Below are 23,216 nucleotides of genomic sequence, written 5' to 3'. Positions count from 1 at the left end.
ATGTAACATGCAAGCGTCTGGTTGGATTCACTGTCCACGCCTTTATGGGGAACTCCGTGTAAACAGCATTTTAAATTTTCTTGATATTCTTAATATTTTCTTGATCTTTATCTGTATCTGTCATTAATTTTAAAGTGATTGTAAAGACTGTTTCTTTATTTTTTTAAATAACAAACATGTCATACTTTACCTGCTCTTTGCAGTGGATTTGCACAGGGCAGCCCGGTACCTCCTCTTCTCGGGTCCCTCTTTGCTGCTCCTGGCTCCTCCCTTCTGTCAAGTGCCCCCACAGCAAGCAGCTTGCTATGGAGGCACCAGAGCTGAGCTGCAGCTCCGTGCATCCATTCAGGCACGGAGCTGCCGTTCGACCCCCTCTCTCTCCTGATTGGCTAACTGACTTTGACAGTCGCGGAAGCCAATGGCACCTCTACTGTGTCTCACCCAATCAGGAGGGAGAGCTTTGGACGGCCGAGGGAGTTGTGGACATTGCTGGATAGAGATGGGGCTCAGGTAAGCATTAAAGGGGCTGGGGAGGCAGCTACACACAGAAGGCTTTTTTATCAAAATGTATAGAATGCATTAAGATTAAAAAAAACTTCTGCCTTCACAACTCCTTTAATAAATGTTATACTTTTAAGTATTTGTGTGATTTCTCTTTGCACATATCGAACACAACCCCAAAAACGTGACAAAACATTTGGTACCAGAAGTGGGGTGTTTGATTTGTGTAAACAAGGGATACAAATATGATGCAGAATTGTGCTAGATTGTTTATGCTGGGTTCAATGTTGTGTTTCTGTATTGTAAGCCATAGTACATTCAGGAAACTTTGGAAATGTATCAGATAATTAGCTAGCTTATTTGAGATGCATTTAGGTGATCAGATGTAAGTTGATTTTTGTTTCGATGCCCGTGACTGGACACTGGCTTGCGATTTTGTTTTTGTTTGATAAACACGGGGCGAGAAACTCATATAAAAATGAAACTTTTGTATCTTCAGGAAGCCTAAATTTGTAACAGAAATAGCATTGGTCTCTGGACTGTAAAAGGTACAGAGCAATGAGATGTGTTTGAATTTCCAAAACGATGAGCTGACCGCTCAGATTGTAAAACTGCAGTAATGTAGGATATGTGTTAATACATTGGACTTTTTGTGTTGTGTTAGCTAACTAATGATGAGGAAATGTTGCTTGTATGAAGATGTTGAATGCATGTAGTATTGTCTATGTAAAATGACAATGTTACCTGAATTAAGACAGAAAGGTAATGATGATAGCTGATTTGTAAAATAAGTTTTACTACTGATGTTTGAGGGTCATCCTGTGTGAGAAAGTATTTGTTAGATGAGCAGCCTGCTTGTGTAAGGGACTTGACCCCTCCTTTACATGTCCTGTGTGTGTCTGTGTAAAAAAGTGAGGAGAAAGGTGAAGAAACAGGCTTCCAGCTTCCCCCTTTGACCCTTCCTTAATTCTCCCCCTTCGATGGACCTATTCTGTGTGAGACGTCCTGTGTGAGGAACTGTATCTGTGAAATGTAGGATAATGTGTTAATTTTTTGACTAGTATAACGTGAGGTTCAAACGTAGGTGATGTGAAAAACTTTGTAAAGTAAAGGAAGTGTTTAAAGGGGTTGTAAACCCTTGCGGTTTTTATGTGCATTGAGGTGAAAAGCCTCTTGTGATGCGCCAGCCCCTCACAGCCCCCCTTTTACTTACCTGAGCCCCATCGTTCCTGCGCTGGGGATGAGTACACCCGCTCCAGCCGATGTCTCGGTTTCTGATTGGGTAGATTGATAGCAGTGCAGCCATTGGCTCCCGCTGCTGTCGATCTAATCCAATGACGTGGGAGCTGGGGGGGCGGAGCCAAGTCCTGCTGTCTGTGTCAATGGACCCAGCAGGACACGGGAGCGTGCCCGCACAAGGGACAGCGCTTCTTCGATAGGGCACTCGAGAAGAGGAGGAGCCAGGAGCACAGCTGGGGGACCCGAGTAGAGGAGGATCGGGGCCATTGTGTGCATAACCAACTGCACAGAGGTGGTAAGTATGACATAAACCTTTAGTTATCCTTTAATTATGTTGTAGAAATAAAATCCTAGTTGAAATGGTTAGTTTTTGCTTTGTAACTCTAGGTTTATTAGAAACAAAGAAAGAAAATAGCTGATTGTGGCCTACACCCTTTACTTTCCTAAAAGCTGGCATGATTATTATAATTATTTAAATGTTTAGTTCTCCATTCCAGCCTACTGGGCGTGGAAAGGGAGAAGGCTCCACCCACTGATAAAAAAACGTTGTGCGTTATCCTAATTGCAGTCAGTTGAACAAGACAAGAACTGACTAGACAAGTTCTGTATAACATGTTAGAGTATTACCAAGCTAAGAGTAACATCATAAGATAGAACAACAATGAGTGATCACTGTAGATGAATATGTATGTCTACTTTGTATTGTCCCTATTGGTGATTGTATTGAAGTGTGATACTGTAGAATACAACAATAAATACTTTTTTATTTGTTTTTTGTAAATACAGAAGGAACCAGATGTGTTCCTAGAAGTTTCCAAGATCTGTATATTAAATAAGAGGCCGAGATCACTAATCAATATGGATTACACAATGTGATGAACATACTATAAATGTTAGCGTAAATATTAACCATTGTGAATTATTGTCAACTTTTGATGGACATCCTTTAACCCCTTCCCGACCGGCGCACGCCGATGTACGTCGGCAGAATGGCACGGCTGGGCAAATGGACTTACAGGTACGTCCATTTGAATTTCCCGCCGTGCCATTGCGTGCAGCACCAGCCGGGAGCTCCGTGAGTCGGGTCGCGGGTCCCGTGGACTCGATCGCCGCGGGGATACCCACGATCGCATCACGGAGAGGACGAACGGGGAGATGCTGATGTAAACAGCATCTCCCCGTTCTGCCTAGTGACAAGTGTCACTGATCACAGCTCCCTGTAATCGGGAGCAGTGATCAGTGTAATGACACTGCTAGCCCATCCCCCTACAGTTAGTAATCACTCTCCTAGGACATACTTAACTCCTCCCCGCCCCTAGTGGTTAACCCCTTCACTGCCAGTGTCATTTACACAGGAATCAGTGCATTTTTATAGCACTGATTGCTGTATAAATGACAATGGTCCCAAAAATGTGTCAAAAATGTCCGACATGTCCGCCATAATGTCGCAGTCACAATAAAAATCATGATTGCCGCCATTACTAGTAAAAAAAAATTATTAATAAAAATGCCATTAAACTATTCCCTATTTTGTAAATGCTATAACTTTTGCGCAAACCAATCAATAAACGCTTATTGCGATTTTTTTTTACCAAAAATATGTAGAAGAATACGATCGGCCTAAACTGAGGAAAAAAACAATTTTATATATATTTTTGGGGCTCTTATTTTGTTTATAGCGCAAGAAATTAAAATCGCAGAGGCGATCAAATACCACCAAAAGAAAGCTCTATTTGTGGGGAAAAAAGGACGTCAATTTTGTTTGGGAGACACGTTGCACGACCGCGCAATTGTCAGTTAAAGCGACGCAGTGCCGAATCGCAAAAAATGCTCTGGTCAGGAAGGGGGGTAAAATCTTCCTGGGCTGAAGCGGTGAATGAAAATCCACGTGGTGATAATGAATTAATTAAAGTGATTGTAAGGGTTCATTTTTTTTTTTCGAATAACAAACATGTCATACTTACCTCCACTGTGCAGCTCGTTTTGCACAGAGTGGCCCTGTCTTCTGGGGTCCCCCGGCGGCTCTCGCGGCTCCTCCCCACATCAGATAACCCCCTAGGAGAAGCGCTCTCCCGAGGGGGTTGCCTTGCGGGCGCACTCTCTGAGTCCAGCATTCGGCGTCCATAGCCGCTGAATGTATGACTCGGCCCCGCCTCCCGGTGCCCTCGTCATTGGATTTGATTGACAGCAGTGGGAGCCAATGGCTGTGCTGCTATCAATCTATCCAATCAAGAGCCGAGAACCCCGGGCATCTTAAAGGTTTTACACACAACTGGTGTTTGGTTTGACATATATTTTTCTACATGAATGACAGTTTGAATTCAAGCTAATCATTAATTATGGAAAAGGTAATTTTATGGCCACTCGTAATTGTTGGTTTCAATCAGAGATAATCATGATTACTGCAATGATTGCAAATTTTAAAGTAAGTCCTTCAAAATAAGGTGCTGTAAATACTGATGTATACATTGTTATATTTGGAACTCAGCAATCCTTTGGTCACCAAGTTTAATACACTTAATGAAATTTTCTTGGTAAATGTTTATGAAATGAAATAGGTTCCCAGGTTTGGTTTTCTCAAATCTCCCCAATTGCTTGGGTGTGGGATTGGCATGTAGAGTATGGTGACACATTAAGTGTGGGTAATTTGTACACACATACTGGGGTCAGTGTAGACAAGAGCCAGTTAGCCTGCCAGAATGTCTAGAGTGTGGGAGGAGACCGGAGTACACAGAGGAAATACACACGTTAAAAAGTTTGAAGTTGGGCCTATTGTTGGATATTGTTTAGTTTAGATACAAATGTAGAGTTTAGTTGGGAAATGGGTGGTCGTGTTCCTGTACCAATATTTCATCCTGAATGATACAGCTGAGCTTTTCCTTTTAGTGTTAGGCCAGATCACCAGGGATTGTGGTTTTAACTGTTCAGAAATCTATGATGGGCTATATGGGCATTATTGTTAGTTATGGAATGTTTGACTGACAGTCTTGGTAACATACCTGCCTTGACGTCAACCACAAGCACACTGGAGAAAGAAGACATACACATTTGACAGCAGCAACCATCTATAAAGACTTTGCCACTTATCAGCAGCTAAACTGTTGGTGCAAGTTTCACCTGTTCTGGTGGTCAATTACCTGAACTGTTCTATCCGCTATCAAGTACCTGAATTGTTCTTACTGTTCTGATGGTGAAGAACCTGAACTGTTTTATCTGCTCTGATGGTCAAGTACCTGGACTGTCTGTAAAGTTCCAGCTACCATGTGGTTATGTGCCTTCATATCTATGAATTGTGAGATGCAATGGTCCAGGGGATATGGACTTTTGTATCCTACAGTTCTTTTAGTTCCAAATTGTTGAAATTGCTGTGCTGCAGCTGCAATCTGATCACTGGATGTCTAATGCCGCATACACACGGTCGGAATTTCCTTCAACAAATGTTTGATGTGAGCTTGTTGTCGGAAATTCCGACCGTCTGTAGGCTCCGACAAACAAAATTTGAGAGCTGGTTCTCAAATTTTCCGACAACAAAATCCGTTGACATAAAGTCCGATCGTGTGTACACAATTCCAACGCACAAAATTCCACGCATGCTCGGAATCAAGCAGAAGAGCCGCACTGGCTATGGAACTTCATTTTTCTCGGCTCGTCGTACATGTTGTAAGTCACCACGTTCTTGACATTTGGCATTTCCGACATTTGTGCGACCGTGTGTATGCAAGACAAGTATGAGCCAACATCCGTCGGAAATAAATCCAGGATTTTGTTGTTGGAATGTCCGATCGTCTGTACGCAACATAAGACTCTGCTGTCCATCACCAAGTATGGAGGACTTTGACAAGTTTCTACACTTTTAAACTCTTGAATAACTTTTGATAACGTTTGATGTTCATACTCACTTCTGTGCTTTTGAAAAGAAAAGTTTGGTGTTCTTCTGTTAGTCCAACATATAGTTTTTTATATTTTTTGAACTTTGGATATTTTTCAGCCCTAACATAGCCGAATGAGATTTTCTGTGCAGGTAAATCAGACAGGGAAAGGAAAATAGGTATCTGCACTTTAGATAGATACACTTTAGATCCCCCATTTTCCATGTAAGGTAAACCGGGGGGGGGGGTGGGGGGGGTGGGCGAATTATTCTTTTTGTTTACACTTTTTGGGAGCTTTCTGACATGTTGCCTTTATGTAAAATTAGAGGCATATTATGATATTTGTGAGCCAAGGGGTGGAGTGATATGGAAACTGTATATGTTAAATTTCCTTATTATTGTTGGTTCATATTGTGGCTCACTAATGAATTCTAAGCCTCCTAATCTTGGTCAAGGAGCCATATAAGCTCATATGTATTGTTTTACCTGATGTAAAGCTTGAGAGCTTGAGGAATGCAGGATGACCATGCCCACTATCCCCCTTAAAACTTGATATCACTGTCCAAACAACTTTGGTCATTTACTCACATACTAGCCTGTATCTCTCACAGTTCAAACTGGAATAGCCTAGTCCCGTCTCCAGAGCAGCATCATGTAACATGCAAGCATATGGTTTGATTATCTGTCCACGCTTTTATGTATTCTTAATATTCTTTATGTATTCTAATATCAAGAATTTTTGATATTTTCTTTATCTTTATACTTTTCAGTATTTGTGTGATTTCTCTTTGCATATTTCGAACACAACCACAAAACGTGACAAAACACTCCTAAACCTTACAAAGCAGGGAGCCCATGTAAGGTTTTTTAAAGCGGTTGTATGTCCTGGAAGAAAAAAAAAACCTGTAAGGCAAAGGCATAATGAGCTTGTATGCACTGCATACGAGCTCATTATGAAATACTTACCTTAGAACGAAGCGCCCGCACCGCCTCCCGGACACCGCTAAGAGAGCTAACATGTTCCCTCAGCATTTCTTTCGGGTTCGCGATGACGTCACTCCCATGCATGCGCACGGGAGTCCCCGTTCCTGCAAGGAGCTCTGAAATTCCGGCAGCATCTGCCAGACCTTCAGAGCGCATGTGCCGTCAGCGGCTGCATGCAAGGTGAATATCTCCTAAACCGTACAGGTTTAGGAGATATTCATTTTACCTACAGGTAATCCTTATTATAGGCTTACCTGTAAGTAAAAATGTGCAAGCGGGGTATACAACCGCTTTAAACAAGTAAAAAGAACTTAAAAAGGTAACCAGCAAATTTTAAATCAGTTATGCTATGTTAATGGGAACATGTAAAAATATAAAGTAGGGGTTATCTCAATTTGGCTACAAAAGTGCAAACACATTTTAGGTCCTGTTCACAGCTGTGCGTTGGAAACCACAGTATACATTTTTGAAATTGCATATTGTGTTTTTGGTATGTTTTGCAGGCATTTTCCTCCCTGGTCACCAGGCACCTAGAAAACATTTGTGACTCAAAAAAAGCCAACACACTTTTTTTGTTTTGGTTCACTACCATAACCAAAGGTGCGTTTTTCACAAAACACACCAAACATGCAGCAAGAAAGACTTTTCAAAAGCACAGCACACTATAAAAAAAAAGCAACACAGAGATCAGACGTGAACAGTTACAAAGCATTTAAAGGGGACTATTTTATATGTTCTTTTGATGCGCTGAGTAGATGCGTTTTAGTGCAGTAAATACACACAGATGTGAACAAGCCTTTAAGGTACATCAAGAACTACATGTCCATCTAAATCTATCATGTACAAAGAGGGACAATGATACTGTATAATTTCACTGCAGAAAGAACAGCACAATCACCATGTTAAAGCTTAAGTTTAGCTAAAAATTATCTTTAGCCCTACATCTTTATTGACCCATGTTCCATGTTGTGCAGGCAGCTGAATACTGTTGAAATCTTCACTGCAGGGATGCCCCATCCTCTTCCTGTCTCTGAACTTCCAGAGAGTTCTGGAAGTTAAGGTTAAGGGGGGTTAAGGTTAATAGCTTTGGGTCTCTGGGTAGAATTTAGTAGAAAAAAGTTCCAGACCAGGACCCACCTTCCATCCTCTCTCATCCAATGAGAAAACTTCTTGAATTGCTTTTACTGCCTGTAACACAATCTGTAAATGGGGGAGAGAATTCTGTGACTCATCAGACAAGAACTGTTTTCAATGGATGAGAGCGGAGGAGGGGGCGGGCCCTATCGGGTACTTTTTGAATTTAGCCCAGAGACAGCTATTAACCCTCTGTGCCGGAAGCTTAGAGACAAGAAGAGGACAGGCATCCCTGCTGTGAAGATTTCTCCAGGATCCAGAAGCCTGCATGAAATGGGCATACTGTATTATAAGTGAGTTAGGTTAATATAGCTGTAGAGCTAAAAATTATTTCTAGTTAAACTTAAACTTTAGAAAAAGTGGGGAAAATACTGGGTCTATTGGCAGGGTCTTCTGTAATAAAACCATGTTATGTGGGGACTCAGAAAAGCAAAAACTACTGTCTTTTTTATTTTACCCAGAAAATTACTTAGAATCCCCAAACATATATATATATATTAGCAGAGACCCTAAAGAATACAATTGTGGGTGTTGCAATTTATGTCGCACGGATTTGCGCATCGGTTTTTCAAACACAATTTTTTTGGAAAAAAAAAAACACTTTCATGAATTTAAAAAAAAACTAAAGTTAGCCCAATTTTTTGTATAATCTGAAAGATGATGTTACGCCGAGTAAATAGGTATCCAACATGTCATGCTTTAAAATTGCTTCTGTCCCGTGGAATGGCAGCAAACTCCGGTGGCTACTTACATGGCCGCTGGTGGCCAGGTAAATAATGGGGCAGAACCGGAAGCGACAAATTACTCAACTCTTCCAGTTTATGGGGTTACAGAGATAGGGGATTGACGTCAGTTCCTCTCTCTCTCTGTACAGAGCAGCCATCGCCACCGGCCGCATCACTCCTGGCCTCCACGATGGGCACGGAAAGCCTGGGAGAGGCAGCGGTTTGAGGGGGGGATCCTCTTTCACCACCCGCAGAAGTAATCAAGTGGCTAATTAGCCACTCAGATCACTTCTGCCAGATATGGAATTGCCAGCTGAAAAGATCAATATCAGGATAATGCCTGTAGGTGCAGGCATCATCCTGGTATAACCACTGAAACCAGAGGACGTCCATGTACGCCCTGCTGGCGGGAAGTGGTTAAAGTGTATGTAAAGCCAAACCTTTTTTTCTTTTATTGCATATTTCCCCACCAGGGAGCCCACAGGTGTTGCATACATCCTCCTACAGAAGTCAATGTCTGTATGCGGTGTGAAATTGGGGTGATTAAACTCAAGCAGTAGGTGCGTTTACAATGAGTTGAGCCAGTCCAAAACTGTATTTTTAAGGGCATGGCAGCCCACTTTTATTTAAAAGCAAGTCAAAGTTCTTGCAGATAGCTCCTCCCATGCAGGGGGTTCTCACCATCAATGCAAAGACATAACATTCAGCCTCCTGGCTCTCTTGTGGCGGCTTTACTGCTCCAAGTACCTCCGCAGGGTCTTCCTGACCATCAAACACCTTTTGATCTTCCTGACCATCAAACAAATCTCAGTAGTATGCGTAGACGCTGACCTTTAGTGCTGCATCTTTCCTTGCAGCTCCCTAGCTGTGCTTGTTCCTCCTGGACTTTCTCTCAGGTTTGAGCCTTCCTCTGTCCCAACCTGACCTTGATGCATGGAAGCATCTAACACAGCTCACTTCAGACACACTGACCTCCCTCAGGAGGGTGGGGTCCTGAACTCTAACTCTGGCTGTATTATGAAGCTAGAACACACCTGAGCAATCAGTATGCTTGCTTCTCCCAAAATCTGGCATAAACCACCATCCTACCGAGTAGCACGGGGTCACCCTGCTACATGGGTTATACAGGTGTACTGTATGAGAAAACACTTGAGTTAACGTACAAATGGGTACTAATGTACACCTCTAGAATCAGGTTTCTACATCCAGAGTTGTAAGCCTATACACATTTATGCAGGTACTTACGTATGCATATGTATAGCTGCATATAGCCATTGATCTCTATAGACAGCTGTATGCAGCATCTTTACTTTTCCTAGCCTCCTCACTGCCTTTGAAAAGCATTCTGAAAGCAGATTGTTCTTCAGAGATCAACACTAGTGTGAACAAGCCCTAATGGTGTTTTATTAAATTTGCCTGCATCTGTCACCTCTAATGCCGCGTACACACGAGCGGACTTGCCAAGGGGCTAAACTCCGTCGACATTTCCGACAGAAAGATTTAGAACATGTTCTATACCTGAGTCTGTCGGAAATGCCGACAGAAAAAGTCTGATGGGGCATACACATGGTCAGAATGTCCGACCGAAAGCTCCCATTGGACTTTTTCTGTTGGGAAGTCCGGTCGTGTGTACGCGGCATTACAGGTTTTACTTGCTGTGCCAGTTGTGGAGATTTTCCCTTTTCTGCTACTGGGACAAGAGGGATTATTTCCGCCGATGAAGATAAACTGCATGGAAACATTATTTTTAGCGAAGCAGAGAGGGGAGAGCTTGTTAATACATTTTCCCCTATTTGTTTCCCCCTTGGGGAGATTTTGGGACAGGACAGAGACTTGGAGAATGAGGACACAGAAAGTAATTAACGTGTATTTCTAGCTTTGGATAGAGTGGTGAAGGTTTATGTCCTGTCAAGCTATTGCTTTGTGTACAGCTACTGGGGAGGTTCACCCCTTAAATTGTACTGGTGACTATTATCACTGAGAAAGAAAGTGAAGGGTAAATTCAAAAAGAGAGAAGGGCAAATCTTCCAAAGGGGACACCAGTTTTGGGGAATTCCACTCATTCGGGGAGATTACCTCTAATTTCCATCAGCAAAAAAAATAAAAAACTGACAGGGGCATTAAACATTCTTACAAATATTTTAACTCTGTCTACTCCCTATAAGAAAACATTTCTGCCTGGAGTTAGGTTTGATATTTCCACGCATTGCTCCCTATTTAAAGCCCAAATCCAATTTTATTGTTACTTTAAACACTGTAGTTTGTTAGGACCAAGCTGGTCCAGACAAACTATTTGCTTGATGCACCCACTGGGAGCACTGTACAGTATTAACTGTATGTAGCATTAGCTACATACAGTATACAGCGCTGTGTTCTGGCAGTGGGATGGGGATTTCCCATCCTGCTCCTGGAACAAAATTAAGTCAGGTTGAACAGTGCTCAGCCATTCACATGAAGTATTGCATTTCATCAATGAAGTAAGGGCTTCCCCTGATTGGATAAGGCGACAAGGAGGACAGATGACATCACATATTAAAAAACAAATGGTTTAAGTTTAACTTCCTTTTCAAATGCTGTTTGCCAATCATTACTGTTCATCTTTACCATTCCACGTTTCTCTATTATTTATAACTGCAGACACGTTTAGTATTGTTATATTATCATAAATGAAACTAAAGTGCTGATGAAAGGCAGATTTTCTCTTTCATCTTCTCATACCTTTGCATTATTTTGCAGTTACTTCCAGTCAGTGATTCTAACTTCCTCTCTAATGTGCCATCAATAAATATAATGCACTTAAGAACACTTAACTGTAATAAGGGTGCATACACAGGTATCTGCATGCTGCTTTGGTGTCTGAGTGTGTTTTAAGTTGTAGATGAATTAGACTTGGTTAAGTGATTATATCAAAGGACACAGCTTCATTTAAATTAATTACTGACTCACTTTGAAACTTCATCCTACCAACAGTCAACCTGTAGATAAAACTTCAGAAGTAAATAAGCAACTGAAGCAGATCGCTAAATGTATTGGGGCATCCCTCTGCCCTCTCAAAAACACTCATAGAAATGATAATGTACCTAAATATTATATTTAGGGCCCTTTCACACTGGGGCGGCGTCGGTGGTAAAGCACCGATATCGTCGGGGTAAAACCGCCCCGCTAGCGGCCGAGAAAGGGTTAAAAACCACCGCAAAGCGCCTTTGCAGAGGCGCTTTGCCGGCGGTATAGCCGCGCTGTCCCATTGATTTCAATGGGCAGGAGCGGTGAAAGAGCGGTATATACTCCACTCCTTCACTGCTCCGAAGATGCTGCTAGCAGGACTTTTTTTCCCGTCCTGCTAGCGCACCGCTGCAGTGTGAAAGCCCTCGGGGCTTTTACACTGGAGACAAAGCAGCGCCACTTTTCGGTTCGGTTTGCAGGTGCTATTATTAGCACCTGCAAACCCCCCCAGTGTGAAAGGGCCCTAAGTATTAATATTTGCACCATTAGATGCAGCAGCAGAGCATGCCTAGTTTCCAGTATTATGAAGTGAAGGCACTAAGCAAAACTCCGGTATGCAAGAAAGGCATTCTTCCATTCCAGCTAAGACCTGTGACCATTACTATTCCATTTTCCTCCCAGTCAGAATTGGCACCTGGGAGGCGCAAAATGACTTAAAAGAGAAGTTTTGGATTGGAGAATAACAAACAATCATACTCACCTAGATGGCTGCAGCACCGAGAATTGAGTGATCAAAAACCAATGATCACTCAGTTCTCAGTCTTCTGTAAACAAAGAGCCAGTGACTGTCAGTCACTGACTCTCTGCTCTGCCCCTCCAGTGCTCACTGGACCACCAGGGTATGTAGGGGGCGGGAGAGGCTGGCTCAGTCTCCCAGCGACTTGCTAAGAGTCTGCGCCAGCTGCCAGTCCAGGCATCTGGGTGGATTCCGACTGTAAACTCAGGATCGATCCGGTGCCTGGACCAGCTGAGTGACATCAGCCGACAGGGGATTTGAGGAGGTGTCATAAATTACTGCATGATTTTTTGAACAATTTTAGACTGAGCCCGTCTCAGATCTTTCCTCATTAACATAAAATGCAAAGATCCCAGTCTCTACACCTTTACCCTTTGTTAGGACAGACCATGTTTAAACCTAGTTACAACTGATAATGTAAACCTGCCTGCACAGTACTGACAGGGTTGTAAAGGATCAAGGTTTTTTTACCTTCATGCATCTATGCATGAAGGTAAAAAACTTCTCTGTGCAGCACCCCCCTCTAGCCTCCCATAATATTACCTGAGCCCCATCGCTATCCATCGATGTGCAGAGAGCCTCGGCTCTCCGGGGACTCTCACTCCTCATGCCTGAGACAGCAGCGGGAGCCACGGGCTGTCAATCGCAGCCAGTAAGTCAAAAAGTAAAGAGAGGGGCAGAGCAGAGCCATGGCTCTGTGTGGGAATGGACACATAGAGCAGTGGCTTGGGAGTGAGCCTGCTTGGGTGCCCCCATTACAAGCCGCATGCTGTGGGGGCAGGAGGGAGGGGCCAGGAGTGCTGACAGGGGACCCAACAAAAGAAGGACCAGGGCTGCTCTGTGCAAATCCACTGCACAGAGCAGGGAAGTATAACATATTTATTATTTTAAAGTAAAAAAATCCAAAGCTTTGATATCACTTTAATTATGGCAAACACAGCTGTCCAGCCCCCTCATTAACAAAAAGATCAATGTAGGTTTTTTCCTTGCTGGAGAGTCTAGAATAAAGCATCTAAAAGTAATGTAAGCTGCAATTTTTAAATATTGTATGCTATGCTATGGGAATAGGGACATGTAACAAATATAAAGTAGGTGTTATCCAAATCTGGGTGGAAATGCATGTTAAAGCTGAAGTTTAGATTAAAAATAGTCACCTCACTCACCTGTAATGAAGGATGTCCCGCGTTGTGCAGGCTTCTGTTCGGGTGGCAGAACTGGAGATGGAGTATTAGGCTTTTGGGGCCTTGGAGGGAGCCCCCCAGTCTAGGGGGGGGGGGTGACCTAGGGCCAGGGGCTCAGAGCTGAACAGGAACCCCATATAAGCCAAGGGGTGTCCTGAACAGGAGCAGGAGAGGACAGTGGGGAATACTGCCAGGCAAGTCTCCAGGAGGGATCCATCAGGTGTCAGGGAGTGACAGGCACAGTCGGGAGAGCTGGGAGAGGGATGCCTGAGCGTACTGGGAGTGTGCAGTTTGAGATGGATGTAGAGCTAGCAGGAGAGACTGTGATGTTACTGGCATTGAAGTCAGGCTCTGCAGTCAGGAGGGCTGTCAGGGTCTGCAAAGGGCAAATATATATATACAGTAAACAAACCCCCGTGGGTCCACTTTACTGTTCCCCTCTCTATTAGTCTTCTCAGAGAGACTGCAAACATACTCTTTATGGTGTATTCTGTAATCCTAGCTCTGGTTCTAAAGAGATGCTGATATACAGGCCAGAGAAGGAATATACAATATATGAAATACAATCATAAAATATTGATTTAAAAGCTTGTCAAATATGAAAGCCACATCAAATATTGATTTTAGGTAAAAATGAAAGTGAAAATTCCATCAATAATCCAGTAAATATATGTAATAGTCTCCCTTTAGGCCCAATTTACACTTGTACGACCTGAAAGTCGTGCGCCTTTGCCACAAGTTTTTCACGACTTTGACACAACTTGAAGCAATGCCTGTGTAATCTTGAGGTCTTTGGACCTCAAGTCGCATCATAGTCCGAACAAAGTAGTGCAGGGACTACTTTGAAGTCGCTGCGACTTGAAGTCGCACAGATATGAATGGTACTCATTGGAAACCATGGGGTACGACTTGTCATGTGACTTTGCAGTCCCAAGTCGCAAGACAAGTCGCACAAGTCCATACACCTACTCCGCATCACTTGACAAAAGCAGGCTGCCTGTTCACCACTGTTAATTTTGATATCAAATTTTGATTTAGTTTCAGTCATAGTCTTTTGCCATTAGTTTTAGTCATATTTTAGTCATCTGATTTGTTTTAGTTTTAGTCATATTTTAGTCCTCTAAAATCTCTAGTACATTTTAGTCGACTAAAATCTCCAGTACCCACTTGAACTTCTACTTTCCTCGGAGCTCTGCCTGTCTGCCCCAGCTCCCTGACTCTATCGGCAACCTGTATTGGCTGAGAGATGCAGGTTCCCTCTGTCTGCCTGCTGCCTGGGATGTCCTGCAAACCACAGCAGAGGAACGCCTCTGTCAGATTTGTGTCTGTTTGGATGTGATGCGGTGAGTGTGTCAGGGCTGATACACAAGAGCTGGCCGCTCAGCTGTCTGCTAATTGCCAGCTCCTATCTCTCTACAATTACTCAGCTGTTGATGATATCCTGCTTGTCAGTCCTGCCTACTTAAGCCGTTCAGCCCAGTGAATCTCTGCCTTTGCCTTGGTCAACATCACAGAAACTATCTCCTGCGATCCTGTTCAAGACTTGCTTTGCTGACACCACTTCTGGCTCCAGACCCTGCTTGCTGTTCCTCTACATTGATCCCTGACTGAGTGTTTCCCCTCCCAGCAAGGTAGCAGTTCTTAGCACTGTGTAAAATAACAGCCTCCCCAAACCTTCCACTGCACACCCTCGCTCCCATTTACTTTCCCATCCCAACTTGCAGGTCACCTCCCCATCCCCAAAGTATAATGCACCCTTGTCCTGTGTACTCCCTCACTCCCATTTACTTCCCTATCCCCACTTGTAGCTTGGCAATACAGCCAATAAAGTTTATAGTTTTTTTTTGATTTTTGTTTTGTTTTATAATTTAAAATTGCACCTCTGTTTATCAAAAAGCAACATGTTTGTTTGTTTATGAAACTTGGTTTTATTTATAAAGACATTATATATCAAAATGGCTAAATCTGTGTTTGTAGTGCATGTTTAAACCTTAATACCATCAATGATAACTTGTTATTAGATTTTTACTCCAGGAGTAAATAATGAGTTTGGAAATTCTAGAGAAATGCTTAAATAATGCATTACAATTTAACTAAACCCATTAGATTTTACTTTTCTAAAATGTCCTGGAGATTTTTATCAACTAAATTGGAATTGATTTCTGTCAAAGTTTTCATAAATTGACTTAATTCTAATATTTTTTTTGTTTAGTTATTGTGACTGAAATCATGCAGCTGACGAAAATATTTTCGTCTCCAAAATTGACACTGTGGCGCACAGCTCCATGTTGCTGAAAAAATGAAAAAAATGACTGCTCATGCTGTACGAGTCAATGAGCCCATGTAAATGAGTCTAAAATCAGAAGTCAGAGTGACAGTGTGACAAAGCAGCATAAATATTTGCCAGCAAACCACAGATCTACAGACAAAGTTCAAAAGGATCTCGCTGTGATCTTTCTTCAATAAACTGTTTGGACTTTGAAGCTCTGTGGTGTGCTAACCAATATTTATGCTGTCCTGTGCATGATTCAATTTCCAGCTAGCTGTTGCTGCAGCACCCATTACTTTAAGAGCCTATTCCAGTGTACAACGAGAATATTGAAAATGAGTGTGACAAAGCAGGAGCATGTTTGGAAGGTAGGAACAGGGTCGTCACTCTAAAGCCACGTACACACGAGCGGAATGTCTGACAGAAAAAGTCCGACGGAAGATTTTCATCGTATATTCTGATCGTGTGTGTGCCTCATTGGACTTTTTTTTTCAAAAATTATGACAGACCTAGAAATAGAACATGCTCTAAATATTTCCCGACGGAACCAATTGCTATCAGGAAAACCGCTCGTCTGTAAGCTGTTCCGACGGACCAAAAACGACGCATGCTCTGAAGCAAGTACGAGACGGAAGCTATTGGATACTGGCTATTGAACTTCCTTTTTCTAGTCCCGTCGTACGCGCTGTATGTCACCGCGTTCTGGACGGTCGGACTTTGGTCGGACTTTGGTTTGACCGTGTGTAGGCAAGACCGCTTGAATGGAATTCTGTCGGAGAAACCTTCGGAGTTTATTCCGACGGCAAAACTGGTCGTGTGTATGCGGCATAAGGCAAGAAGTGCCTGAACAAGTATCTCCCTGACAGTATCACAAAGTATTGTTTGGCAGAAGCTGCAGATTTTTAAATATAGAAGAAAATAATTTTTAAATTATGTTACCATGCTGAAACTGACAGGAAGATTTAGTGATTGAGTTTACAGTAGATGGAGAACAGTAAAACAGTTCAATACTTTAGTAAGACAATACATTTTAAATGCTGCAATCCCTCCTAACCAAGATATCTGTTATGTGTTCCAAGGTTCAAGTAGGCCAAGATAGGGTGACCAAGAGCACAATATAAAAATATATTTAAAAGACAGGGGAGAAGGATTATACAGTACAAGCATAAAGTTACACTATTGGTGTAGGTGATGTTCGTTTTCAGCTGCAGGGAGAAGAAAATTGAAAGGAGACCTTTTTCTTGAAAGAATTTCTAACACTATATAACTGTTTTATACAAATTTTCATGCAAATGTTGTAACGAATGTCCGTTCGAAAAAAAACTACTGGCGTATGGTTAGCTTAAAACCTTAGCTGGCCTTAGAAATCTGATTGTACAATCTTCTTTAGATCTACCAACCACTATGTAGCATGAGAGCCTACTTGACTACATAAAAACTAAATAGATTTGTGTAGATAGATTTTGGTTGGTTGAGCTAAAGTAGATTTCTCAAAGATTGTGCAATCAAATTGTAATGTGCATGACCACCTAATGATGCAGATGGTATCATGATGTAAACTGCAGTGGAATATGACTCAAGCTGGCCATACACTGATCAAAATGCAGCCATCCCCACTCGATAGAAGTTAATCACTTGATTGGCATATGCTGAAGAGATACGCTGGATCCGTGGCTGAATCTGCTGGTCAGTGTATCCTGATAATGGTGATAAGGGTGGGGATTCCTCCATCCACTCTCCTGGCATGAATGGAAGAATCTGTTCGGTTTTTGTTTTTTTTCAGCTAAAGCTGGGTATACAGTGCTTGAAAAAGTATTCATACCCCTTGGAAGTTTCCACATTTTGTCATGTTGCAACAAAAAACATATTTTATTGGGATTTTATATGATAGACCAACACAAAGTGGCACATAATTATGAAGTGGAAGGAAAATGATAAATGGTTTTCAAAAATTCTTACAAATAAATATGTGAAAAGTGTGGTGTGCATTTGTATTTAGCCCCTTTTACTCTTATACCCCTGACTAAAATCTAGTGGAACCAATTGCCTTCAGGAGTCACCTAATTAGTAAATAGAGTTCACCTGTGTGTAATTTAATCTCAGTATAAATACAGCTGTTCTGTGAAGCCCTCAGAGATTTGTTAGAGCACCTTAGTGAACAAACAGCATCATGAAAGCCAAGAAACACACCAAACAGGTCAGGGATAAAGTTGTGGAGAAATTTAAAGCAGGGTTAGGTTATAAAAAAATATCCCAAGCTTTGAACATCTCAGAGCACTGTTCAATCCATCATGCAAAAACAGAAAGAGTATGTCACAACTGCAAACCTACCAAGACTTGGCTGTCCACCTAAACTGACAGGCTGGGCAAGGAGAGCATTAATCAGAGAAGCAGCAAAGAGGCCCATGGTAACTCTGGAGGAGCTGCAGAGATCCACAGTTCAGATGGGAGAATCTGTCCACAGGACAACTATTAGTTGCACACTCCAAAAATCTGGCCTTTATGGAAGAGTGGCAAGAAGAAAGCCATTGTTGAAAGAAACTCATAAGAAGTCCCGTTTGCAGTTTGTGAGAAGCCATGTTGGGGACACAGCAAACATGTGGAAGAAGGTGCTCTGGTCAGATGAGACCAAAATTGAACTTTTTGGCCTAAAAGCAAAATCCTATGTGTAGCAGAAAACACCGCAAATCACCCTGAATAAACCATCTCCACTTTGAAACATGGTGATGGCAGCATGATGTTGTGGGGATGCTTTTCTTCAGCAGGGACAAGGAAGCTGGTCAGAGTTAATGGGAAGATGGATGGAGCCAAAAGAGCAATCTTAGAAGAAAACCTGGTAGACTCTGCAAAAGACTTGAGACTGGGGCAGAGGTTCACCTTCCAGCAGGACAACGACCCTAAACATACAGCCAGAGCTATAATGGAATGGTTTAGATCAAAGCATATTCATGTGTTAGAATGGCTCAGTCAAAGTCCAGACCTAAATACAATTGAATCTGTGGCAAGACTTGAAAATTGCTGTTCACAGACACTCTCCATCCTATCTGACAGAGCTTGAGCTATTTTGCAAAGAAGAATAGACAACAATCCCACTCTCGATGTGCAAAGCTGGTAGAGACATCCCCAAAAAGACCTGCAGCTGTAAATAAAGCTAAAGGTGGTTCTACAAAGTATTGATTCAGGGCAGAATATTTATTTGTAAAAAAAATTGAAAACCATTTATCATTTTTCTTCCACTTCACAATTATGTGCCACTTTGTTTTGGTCTATCACAAAAAATCCCAATAAAATACATTTATGTTTTTGGTTGCAACTTGACAAAATGTGGAAAATTTCAAGGGGTCTGAATACTTTTTCAAGGCACGGTACACTGTACACTATAGAATTACTTCTTATTCTTACGAAAGTTTGTAAAAAACTCTTAGAACGTTTAAATGTCATTTGAAAGGTTTGGTTTGCTTTTAACATTCAGTTTTGGAAAAGATAGACTTTTCCAAAACAGAAATCCCATACACTGTTGAAAATTTATACATTCAAGAAAAATTTTTCATCCTCTTTTGAATTTTCCCATCAATGCCCTTAAAAACGAACATCGTTTTGACCCTACAAATGTTTATAAAAACAAACTAATGTCCTTACAACATTCTTACATTGAAAATTATTGAATATAATTCTGCTAGTGTATACTCAGCTTTAATCCCTTTAGAACTGTTCTTTACTTGGTAGACTGGGCTGGCTCAATTGCCAAAACAAAAAGAAAGAAGGTGACTGCCCAAACTGTGTTCTAGTTCCTGAAAATAATAAGCCCTAAAGAAAAATTTTATATACTTTAGTCAGGCTGTGTTAGAGTATTGTTCATTTCTTTGTAAAACTGGATTTTCATTTGAACCAAGTGTATTTTTCTGGAAGAATATATTTATATTTTTAGACTTATTCAGAAGAAGAGTTTATTGGAGGTCAAAGTGTTTCCATGACGATCGGAATGTTTGTTGTGAAGATAAATAAATTCTTGTCTAGAATTGTCCCTTTTTTCTTTTTTTAATAGTAATCAAATAGTATTATAGAGAATGTATTATTTATTAAAGCAACACAAAAACAAAGCTCTGCATGTCAATGTTTTTTTTTTTAATGTATAACACTGCAATCAGACTCTCAGTAACAACTACATCAAGAATCTAGACTTCAACCCTCATTGTCCAATATTATACTGTACCTAATATAGAACAGAAAAAAATGTTTGTTTGTTTTTTGTAAAATAAAATCATATTTTCTTTTGACTTTTTTAGAGACTTTTACCCACAAGTTCCATGAAATCCTTTCCTTTAAAATATATACGCATGTTCTTTGCTGATTTATGTTTTACATTAAAGCAATTCTAAAAGGTCTACCTAATAGAAGACACATGAAGATGCCTGGTATTAATATAAAGCCCAACTTGGGGCTGCACCCACACTGCAAGGGTTAATAGATCATTTTGTCTAGGGGAGAGAACAGTTTTGCTTACCTGATCCTTCTCTCCCTCAGCAGATGGCACATCCTTACAATCGATCCGGGAGTGGACTCTACCTCATTATCATCATGTCCCAAGTCCAGCACAGGGCTATGGACCTTGCCTTGGTTTTAAAGACATCAAGACCCTAGACCAAGCAGCACGTAGGGGAGAAGAAGCTATGGGGAACGGTCTAGCTGCAGGGAGTAGTGGAGGTCCTTGAAAGTTCATGCGCTAAAAAAATTGAATATTAAAAGCAAAGTAAATTTTGAAGTACTTTCGAACAACATTAGCCAAGTCACTGCATATAGTAGGAACTTTCATTCAAATTTTCGTACTAGATTATGGCCAGCTTTAACAGAGTTCCGTGGCTATCGAATTTGCTGCGAACAACGTATAATGTTTGTTGTTCGCCGAACGTCCGAAACAAAGTTCAGCCTGAACTTATGCTCGGGCCGAACCATTCGCCCATCCCTACACATGAGCCACACTGCCCACCCCTCCTCCCTTCTGTCTATTCACAAAAGTCCTGTATTCTGTGAACAGGTTCAAAAAATACAAAGTGTTCTGTAAATGAGAAAAAAAAGGGGGTATGTGCAGTGCCCCCACTCAGCGCCAGATCAATCCTACAGCTCTGATAGCAGTACACACACTGAGAAAAAATGTATATATAAATAATAATACTTTGAAATCTGATATGAAAAATATTCAAAAGTACTCAAAAGATACTGAGCAGCTGTTAAGATAAAATAAAATGGAGGCAAGTAGTATAGATTTAAAAACAGTCAAATCCCTGAATCATATGTTTTAGTATTTATATGATTCAGGAATTGTTCTGTAAATGAACAAGAATACAGGAGAGGCAGACAAATGATGGAGAGCAGCATTTCCTGGCATTCATAAAAGTGTAAACTATAGAGGACATCCAGTGATCCAGAATGTGGCATATACCTCATTATACTCAACATGCATCTAAACCCAAGAACAAAAATTGTTAGTATTACAGCTTACTGGTCTTCCTAGATATGATGACTGCATTAGCTTTCTTTTTTTCACACTTATTTTTCCTTTATTTAAATCTGGTAATCCTGCCATTATTACAATTCCTATTTTAGAATGGCAACCATGCAGAGACCACTTTGCATTTTCTCAGTTAATGCAAAGAATCCTGTGATTGGTTGAAGTGAAAATTATGAGATTACCGACCCTGTCTCATCCAATTACAGGATGCTTTACTTTCATACAGAAAATGCAAGGTGTCTTCTGAATGGTGCAATTGACCTCCTGTGTTCACTAAGCTGAAGGGGGCAGCTGCTGGACAGGGGACCCGGAAGCTAGCAGCGGTCACTGTAGTCACGGTGTCTATCACAGTGATTTCCAGACTCCACTAGGATCAGCGGGGTAGGCACATGCATACAATGCAAATATTTCCATACCTAAACTTCAGCTTTCAGTACAAAACCCCTCCTTCCTATGTAATGGACATAAAAAAAAGAATGATGCATTTGTACCTAGGGTGACAACACCGCTTCTTCCTGGATAAAGTATAGTGAGTGTTGTCATCCTAGAAAAAGAAGTGTGTTATCGACAGCATCACCAGCTGAAGTGAAAGAACAAAGCAAGAAAAAGAAAACAAATGCAGCCACTACATCCAAGACCTGGTAATCTGTAATGCCTTACATTTTTGTTTTGAGGGTTATATACACTTTAATTAACTAAAAAGCTTATTATGTGACCCTCTCAGAATTAGTTTCACTTGATAATAGGCTGACCCTATCTCACAACCTTTGTACTGTAGATTCCCTGCCACAGTCCAATAAAAGATTTTGGCAGTTGGCAATGTTTAGCTATGAAACCAAAGAAAGTCAGGACCTAGTGGCACATGTAAAATTAAATCACAGAAGAGCACATTAGATGCTTATTTGGGAAATACAAATAATAACAATGCAATGTGTGCTATTAAGGACTTTCACCTTTACATGGTGTAGCAGGGTGACCTCATGCTAGTGTTTAAAATGGTGGTTTACGGCAGGTTTTCTGGGTAGCAAGCACAATAATGGCTCAGGTGTGTGCTACATTCATATGAGAGCCAGAGATAGAGCTCAGAGCCCCCCCCCCTGAAGGGGTCAGTGTCTGTAAGGAAGACGAGGGTGCATGTGTGCACCATGGTGTCTAGGTTGGCACAGAGAAAAGCCCTAGCCATGGAGAAAGAGTCAATGAGGGACAAGAACAGCTAGGAAGCTGTAAGTGGTGGGGCGTCTGTGCAGTAAGCGCCTGTGCATATACACTGGGGCGTGTTTCATGGTCACGAGGACCACAAAGGAACTAAAGTTCAGGAGGGACCCAGAAGATTTACTGAATGTTATGTTTTTGAAGTGATGGTAAGAACCCCCTACATGGGAAAACATACCTGTGTAAATTCTGATGTTTCATTAAATACAATTGGGCCTGAAAACTATATCTGGCTTGGAGTAAACTTACTGTTTTGTCACTACCAATGAGCTAAGAAACCCCAAAGTGTCACAATGGGCATTGCTTTAATGGCTACCTGTGAAAATATGCGTGTTCTCAATGGAACAGCTTACTACCAAGATCTGCAGTCATATTGATCATCGGTTTGAATTTGTTTGATTAATGTATAGATTCACCTTGACTCCTTTGATTTGATTCCTCAATTTAAGATACACACACACACACACACACATATATATATATATATATATATATATATATATATATATATATATATATATATATATATATATATATATATATATATATATATATATATAATATTTTTTTTTTTTTTTTTATTTTAACAAATGTAAAGTTTATTTGAGTGAAACTAACCTACTGACAGAAGTTTTACAAAATCCTTTACCCATGTAACCTATTTGTATTTTAAATTGTTTAAATTATTTTAATTTCTATGCTTGATATCTTGAAGGCAATTAAGACATTAAAAAATGTAATGCAATAGAAAACATATTTTTTTCCGATATTATATCCTTGTCCTCATCTATGATCATAGCTGAAAGAATACACAGTAAACATTATATTTCTCCAGTTTGGGACTAAGTAGTTAC

General features: G+C 41.1%; 1 protein-coding gene across 5 annotated transcripts in view; it reads right to left on the bottom strand.

Annotated features, from left to right (window-relative positions):
- The window catches only part of RAP1GAP2 (RAP1 GTPase activating protein 2), a 1,157,030-nt gene that overhangs the window by 999,612 nt on the left and 134,202 nt on the right, over positions 1–23,216 (bottom strand). For 2 of the 5 annotated variants that reach the window (XM_073616716.1, XM_073616718.1), the window contains exon 1: positions 20,146–20,192. The exons of the other annotated variants lie outside the window; for them this stretch is intronic. In XM_073616716.1, coding sequence (XP_073472817.1) covers positions 20,146–20,177 — 32 coding nt within the window. In that variant the 5' untranslated portion in view covers positions 20,178–20,192. Of the gene's footprint in view, positions 1–20,145; positions 20,193–23,216 lie in introns of those variants that run through there. 5 annotated transcript variants of the gene reach the window in all.

The sequence above is a fragment of the Aquarana catesbeiana genome, linkage group LG02 (assembly GCF_042186555.1).
Source record: "Aquarana catesbeiana isolate 2022-GZ linkage group LG02, ASM4218655v1, whole genome shotgun sequence".
In the NCBI taxonomy this organism is placed as follows: domain Eukaryota; kingdom Metazoa; phylum Chordata; class Amphibia; order Anura; family Ranidae; genus Aquarana; species Aquarana catesbeiana.
The sequence above is the reverse complement of the archived record's forward strand: the minus strand, read 5'-3'. Positions and strand labels throughout refer to the sequence as shown.